Here is a 7778-nt window from a genome sequence, read left to right as displayed (position 1 = left end):
CTCCGACACTACTTCCTTTCCACAACAGTGTTGGTAATTACTCGAACGGACTTGATTAATAATAATTATACGCTGACCAGATCCGTGTTGAAGGGATTTCTCGATCATATGTAGTATTCGCAAATATCTTGGTCATCTGATCAATGATCTTCACGTTGGCTTTGAAGCAGTTGCATTGTACTAGCGTATTAAATGGAACCGCTTCATGAAAAATGAAAGCGCCACAAAATCAAAAGATACAAAAGAAATCTGTCAAATATTCGGCAAGTTGTGCAAAGAAGAGTTCATGTTTCCTGAACAACCTTCGAGACTCTTGATCATATCCTTGGTTGGCTTATGACATCCTTGTCCGGCTTGGCAATCTTCATGGCAGCGAAAAACGAAGACTAAGTTGTATTGCATTATTGCTTCGTTTTATGGTGGAACTGGAAGCTATGGAATGACACTTTTTTCGGTGCTAAGGAGATTTCCGTCAAATATTATAAATGTATGAATCTCTGAGTTATCTAAGAGTCCAAAAGGTAATATAAAATTCGAAAATAATCAATTATGGTCATGTAATTTTTATAATTGTCAAAAAAGGATGATGATGTGGTGTCTATGTAGCGTCTACATAGAGATGACGCGACTGCTTGTTGGGCAATATTACCTCAATTTTACACATTTTCAAATTGTAATCCTCTTTGAGAAAAAAATTGAAAAACACATTACATTTAGTATCTAAAAAAGTCATATTATCTTTTATTGACAATTTAGTTAACTTACGATATATATATATATATATATATATATATATATATATATATATATATATATATATATATATATATATATATATATATATATATATATATATATATATATATATATATATATATAATATAAACTTATTTACGTCACTCTTCCCTAAAGTATACAACAAATTACACCCTGGACCCTAAAGGTTTTCTATAACGCAGATGATACAAACTGACGGAGATAGGTTAACACCAGTCTAGTCTGGGGATCAAAATGAAACCAAATGCATACGTTAGGGGTTACCATGCAGAAAAATAACTTTAGTGTCCATGGTGAAATTTGTAGTGAACTTTAGGGATGAGTGGCATATTTAAGTCTTTGTTTATTTATTTAGTCCATATTTAGTGTTCTCTTATAATGTCGAACTTTTGCGATTTCATCATTTGGAATGCCGAGCCCAATATGCTATCGTTACAGGTTTTTATCATTGACAGTTAATCTGAAAAGGAAGATCTTATTCGTTCAACGGTGAATTGTGAATGAATGTGGAGATGAAATATTCAACATTAAGAGAAGTTGGAAGACAGAATTTGGGTTCTATTTTTTTAACTCGAATCTAATTGTTGAGATCAAATCAATATAAAAAATGGACCCATGACCACTTTCTCAATCAATACTCGTTAGCAATTTGATCTGGATTTTCATTATTGGACTTCAAGTAAAATCGAGCGAGACGTTCTGAAGCCTTCGAAACCTACGGTTATGATAGTAATATTAATCATTAAAAAGCTCACAAATTATAAGTGATTTGTGATTCATCTTTTTAAACCTTTACCTGATCATCCCAATCTGTTGACCAAATCATGTATATAAGTGTAACTGTTTGTGCTAAAACACCACAAATCATCCCGATCCATATACCCTGCCAAAGAATTAATATGAGCTTACTATAAAACGATCGATGATTATATATAACAAGTTTGTGGTTCCTAAAAATAAATTTTGTATAAAAATGTACCTTAACTTCAAGAGATGTTACATATCCGAGTAAAGCTCCCAATGGAATACCAATTAAGTAAAAGCAAACGAGGTTTACAATTGCTACAGTCGCCTGCATACCAGCTCCAATCGCCACCCCTGATTGAAGAAGAAAAAAAGTTTTGTCTCAAATGATTAACACAAACACACACATAATTTTTTACACAAATATAGAAAGTACAAGTTCATTCATATCCCAATCTCGAAAAATAAAGAACTATATATCAACATACAAACATGTACGAGTAAACGGATGAGGTAGCCTATTCAAGTTGCCCTAAAAGAGCGAGTATTAATATGCAGATGTACGAGGCCTAATCAGGTTAACATGTGACCAATTTCGACTCATTCAGTAATGACCACAAGATATGTTGCTACTGAGATTTGAATCTAAGATCTTTTGTGATACTATATGGATGCCAACTATTGGGTCATGATTAAATTAGAGACATAAATCTTGGAAAAGGTTCATTACAACAAACATCAAGTTATAAATTTCCAAAATGGCAAGGAAATTTTATACTATAATAAATTTTGTAGATTTTTTTAGAACGTGACTATTCAATACGGAGTAACATAGAAGCTTTACCGAAGGGCTTATGGTATCAAGGGACCTCATCAACTTTGAGGTTGTGAGTTCGAGTCCCATCTTGAACAAAAAGGTTGTGTGTGTTTGCTTTAAAAAAAAAAAAAAAAAAAAAAAAAAAAAAAACATAGAAGCTTTCCTAAATTAGAAAGTTTACACTAACCAGTCTTTTTGAATCAGAGTAGTTACCTGAGAGAATGGGATAAATGCTGTTCAACAAAACCGAAAAGGAGAGAAGTAAAGAGAGATCTGATACTGTTTCTACAACTCTCACATCATTTGTAAATAAGTATGCAAGCTTTTTGCCAAACACCAAACAAAGAACAAAGAACAACACTCCTATTGCAAAAGAAGTCGCAAACAAGACTTCTATCGAAAACTTTACTGCTTTCGCATCTCCCCTCCCTAATTCATTCGCCACCCGAACGCTTCATAAGATTCATAGTTACAATACAAACTGTATTAATCAAATATGCAAGATGCACAGAAAACTACAGTAACACTTTAAGAATAATCTACAAAAATGCTGTCTCAAATTGCTATTCAATTCTATATAATTATATAACCCTTTTCTTAGTTGCTTTGCAGACGATATTTTGAGACAACAAACAGTGTACTGTACCGATTAAGATTTGGCAACAAAAACAGGAATGCATAATTTTTTTTTTTTTTTTTTGTTTTTGAAAATTATGAGAGAATTGTTGAACACTCACCATGCGGCTCCTAGGAAACCGAGGCTTACCATGAACTCCCATGCATTAAGGTTAAGGCTGCAAAAAATCACCAATACAAACTTTTAGTTTCTTAAAAATTGAATCAGAAATTAAGGGAGAATCAGGAAATTGTGGGTTTGATACCAAATGGAGAAAGCAGCTATTGCAACCTCTGCATCTGCCATGTATCCAGCAAGTAAGACTAGAAGAGCATAGTACCATAACTCCAAGCTACACATTAATAATTAGTAACTTTTAAACTAACTATGTTCTGACTTTTAAAGTCAAAAGAACCACTACAAACAGGGGATTACTGTACACAAACAATTTAATATGTACACAACTAAGCATGTTTTGAATGTTGTATTGTACAATACTATAAAAACACAATTTCATCCCTGCCGTGAAGTATCCACCCATGACACCTTTTCCATATCGTTTGGGGGTAAAGGGGAGGGGGTTTTACTTGGCCGTGCCCTTGGATCGGTTTCAAGGTTTCCGCTCGGGCAGCGATGGGGGCGAGGCTATTATCGATGCATCGGCAAAGTCGAAACGGGAGATGATCGCAACGGGTGGTTTAGTCCCTCTCGGATGATCCCAATCGCTGTTAAAAAAAAACAATACTATAAAGCATGGCTTCAAAGTTGCAGGCCATGGGTAATAAACTTGAGTCTCCACCAGAGATTCACAGTCTCCAACCACCAGGCTACCCATTCGGGTTATATATAGCTATATGTATAATCGTCAAAAACAATTAAGGTTACAAGAAGTTAATGGAAACTACTTACCAAAGCATAATACCGGACGATATTGAGAACTTGATCATAGGTAACATATCCTTAAACGCAGCGACTGTGAAACCTTTCCATGAATCAGGACACCATCCTCCGAAAATATATATAAATTCACCAATCACAAGAAACCATGATGACATCAAGAGTGAGACCATCGCACCCGGAATCCCCATGTTTAACTTATATACAAAAAGCGTAGACAAAGTTATATGGATCACGAACTGAGAAGCCGAAAGATATGCAATAATCATGTTCTTCAACTGCGCTTGTAGATACATTTGTATCGTCAAGGTAAAAACATAGTTATAGACAAAAGGAATGAACCATAACGATATGTATCCGCCACTATTAGATATTGATTCTTCCTCACCAACAAATTTGAAAATATGAGTAGCAAAGATAAAGATTGGGAGCAAAATAGTCAAAGTAATTAAGTCAACGATCCATGATCTTTGCAAGTAAATGCCCATCATATGCTCTTGCCCTGCTCCAAATGCTTGTCCACAAAGTGTTTCCGTTGCACTCGACATCCCCAACTGTTGATCAATCCAGAATATCATAAAAGACATGTTTTACTAAAAATGTGCATGTTTGTACTGTTAATTAATAAATATATGTTAAAGAATATGTTGTTGAGTTACAAGTATTCCGTTGACAAATCGAACTGTAAGGGTTTGAACAAGTGCATAGCCGGCTAGATCAATCTCGTTGATATGTCCAATAAATGATTGTGTGATGACAATAGTTCCGAATGCACAAACTCTTGATATCATACTAGGCAATGAAACCCTCCATATTTTTTTTGATTCTTCCCATATCCTTTTATTTAGATCACCTTCTTCTTCATCTTCTTCTGCTTTATGTCTTATAATGAGCTTTGTTTCTATGCTGTCATCCATACTGAGAATCGCAACGTTACAAACATGTTAGTGATGTTGAAGGCTTGAAGCTATCTTGATATCTATCTTCAGATATATTTAAAGTTCGGTCATCATTGTATGTATGAAGACACATATTCTGAGAGAATTAATAGTAGGCGGTAATTTTTATTTTTTGAATGAATATAGAATTACACAAACCAAATATAAAATTACAGAGGAAGGCACCACCTATAATCAGCCTTCTTCAAACTGCAGTTTGAAGTACATATGAGCAGATATAGTGAGCAAACTAAAGAACATATCGTTGAGTAGTGAAGAGTTTGCTCAAAGTCTTCAAGTGTGTTGAAGTTGTGAAGAATTTGATCAAAGGAACAATGCGTGACTTGGTGAACAAGGCTTGACTTGGTGAACAAGTAGTAGGAGCATGACTTGGTGAACAAGTCGTAAGAAGCTTGACTTGGTGAACAAGTCGTAGAGATTTTGTTGCCTTAATTAAATCTTCTAGTAGGAATGGAGTATGGAGCAAGTAATAGATATTTATGGAATGTCTTTTGCTTGAAGGACAAGTTTAACTTGGTGGTTTAATGAATCACCTGTCTTGTTAAGGCCTACCGAATTCCTAACAAGTGGTATCAGAACTTTAAGGTTCGAAGACGGGCACGATGGCGATTTGAAAGCAAGATATTCGATATGTTTGATGATTCGGGTGTTCATCAAGGTTAGATTAAACGACAGGGTTGTGTGTCTTGCAACTTGTGTCGAGATATCGAAGATTTGTTGCTGAAGATAAAGAAGAGATTTTTGGGAAGATCCGGGTATAGGATCTAAGTTATCATTCCTTGCGGTCCCGTTCAAGGGAATGATGAACTTTTCAAAATTCGGATTCTACTGCGCAACTGGAGAAGAAAAATTACTGCGGGTTCGTTAGCCGTTGGATCGGATTGAAATTTTTACCGAAGGTGCTGGAGTCATAGATCTAGTACTGTATAAATTTGAGGAAGATCGAACTTTTATATCTCGAGATATAATTTTTCGAAGCTGCTGCCGTTCAGGTTTAACCTATTTTGTTTCGGAGCTGTTAGAGGAGAAAAACTACTACGGGTTCGTTAACCGTCGGATCACCTTGAAAATTTTACTGTAGATGTTAGACTCGTAGTTCTAGCGGTGGTCAAAATTTGGTAGTGATCGGACCGTTAGATCTTGAGTTATGTTTTTTCGAAGTTGCAGTGGTTCGGGTTTGGAGCTGCTGTAAGAGAAAATATAGAGAGTTCGTCTACCGTTGGATCGACTTGAAACTTGGACTGTACGTTTCAGAGATAATGATCTAAGACTGGTAAAAGTTTGGTGAAAATCGGACCGTTGGATCTTGAGATACAATTTTTTAAGTTGCTCCAGTTTTATGAGAGAGAGTTCCGGTTTTGATGTTGCGAGTGGCGAGACGATTTGTTTTGCGAATCTTCGGGCGATAAAGGCTGGATTTTCAGAGATGTAGGTTTGTTATGAGAGCCAAAATATATTCCGGATGTGCTGGACGGCGCTGTGGGCGCACCTCTCAGCGTGCGTGCGTACTCTTGGTAACGTTGAGTTGATCCTGAAGTCTTGTATCGAAATCTAACTGGTCCGCACACAGACAGTTGAGAGTTCCGTATGGCGGCGGTAAAGATTGGGTCCGAACTATCGTTGGAAGGGACACTCATATGGATTTAGGTTTTGAGGGGAGGTTTGTTTTGGGTACAAACCATAGTCATACATCGAGATATGGGGAAGAAACAATTGTGTGCACAAGAGTTGGTTTCTCTCTGGTTTTTTGGGCGTCCAAGTAATAAACAGGGGGACATTCGTTTGAAAATCGACAGTGGGAGTTATCGTAAATGTATGATACTCGTGAGTTGTAGCCTGGATGTGTGAATAGCGCAACGTGACATTTGCAGCATGTCAACGGTTGGCTTAACCCCTTGGTTGGCACACGCAGGTTGTGCATCTTCAGTGGATGAGTTGATCTTGGAGCCTTGTACCATAAGTAGACTTGATGTGGTCCTATTCAAGTTGTGTTCTGATGTTGCGGCATGTACTAAAGAAGGTTGGATCTTGACTATCATTGGAGGGATGCCGAGTTGAACTTAGGTTTGAGGGGAGGTTTGTTATGGTGCAAACCAAAGTCCAACATCAGATTATTGAACTGGTCGACTAATGTATTTAGTCGAATATTCTATAGTATATGGAATATGTGGGCAGGGTTAGAGCTTCTCTCACTAAGGAAATTGGTTGGCGAAGTTGTCAGATAGGACGCGTTCGACTGACGCTTTGGGTTTGGTTGACAATGGTACAACAAAGTAAGTGGGGTTTCTTCGGGTGGACCAACTAGGAATCTTTGGGTGATAGAGAAAGTGGATAATCTTGTAAGTCCTGGAACTTGAGCTTTCTAGAGGGTGTCGGGAACTCGGTTGGAGTTTGGTAGCCGACGGAAGTACCGAGCTAGTGGGAGTTTGACGACTAGTGGGAGTTATGGAGACAATTATGCGACGTGTGTCTTCAGTTCTCATAGGACTAGTGCGTATAACACTAGGGTACTTGTATGCTGCAAGTATACCCTCGAATGGCAAATAGATTTGCAACTGACCGGTGGAACAAACCAGATTCTTCTCAGATAGCCACGATTTTATTTCTTACTCGTACAGTGGGAGCGTGCTTGGGATGAGAAAATGGGGTTTGTGAAATTCATAGCTATGAGGTGGGTCAGTGTACCAGCGTGAAAGCGGTAGAAGTTCAAAGGTGCAGATTTTAAGGTTTTGCGTTCTCATTGGAGCCTTGATAAATAGTCTACAAAGGCTTCTATTAGGTTTTCTGATTGCTGGTAAAAGGAAATCATAGATAGACGGAAATTCTGTACGAGGTTGATCATTGACATGTGGGTTTGGGATTGGACATGTCTAGAGTGATCAGTGAGGCGGTGAAGAATCCTATAATTGAAGAGTTGCATACTTCAATTGATCTTCTTGTGTAAGAAGATGGTGGTGCAAGAAACCGG

General features: G+C 37.2%; 1 protein-coding gene across 1 annotated transcript; it reads right to left on the bottom strand.

Moving 5' to 3' along the window:
- Nucleotides 1–1289: 1289 nt before the first annotated feature.
- Nucleotides 1290–4936, bottom strand: LOC139862342 (protein DETOXIFICATION 24-like). The gene is made up of 8 exons (XM_071850936.1): nt 4511–4936; nt 3864–4405; nt 3220–3306; nt 3076–3132; nt 2552–2790; nt 1757–1875; nt 1574–1660; nt 1290–1492 (listed from the first exon to the last, which is right to left on the bottom strand). The coding sequence occupies exons 1-8, from the start codon at nt 4766–4768 to the stop codon at nt 1409–1411; spliced, it is 1473 nt and encodes a 490-aa protein (XP_071707037.1). The 5' UTR covers nt 4769–4936; the 3' UTR covers nt 1290–1408.
- Between the last annotated feature and the right edge of the window lie 2842 nt (nt 4937–7778).

Source organism: Rutidosis leptorrhynchoides, chromosome 8 (genome assembly GCF_046630445.1).
Source record: "Rutidosis leptorrhynchoides isolate AG116_Rl617_1_P2 chromosome 8, CSIRO_AGI_Rlap_v1, whole genome shotgun sequence".
NCBI classification, from domain to species: Eukaryota; Viridiplantae; Streptophyta; class Magnoliopsida; order Asterales; family Asteraceae; genus Rutidosis; species Rutidosis leptorrhynchoides.
The sequence above is the reverse complement of the archived record's forward strand: the minus strand, read 5'-3'. Positions and strand labels throughout refer to the sequence as shown.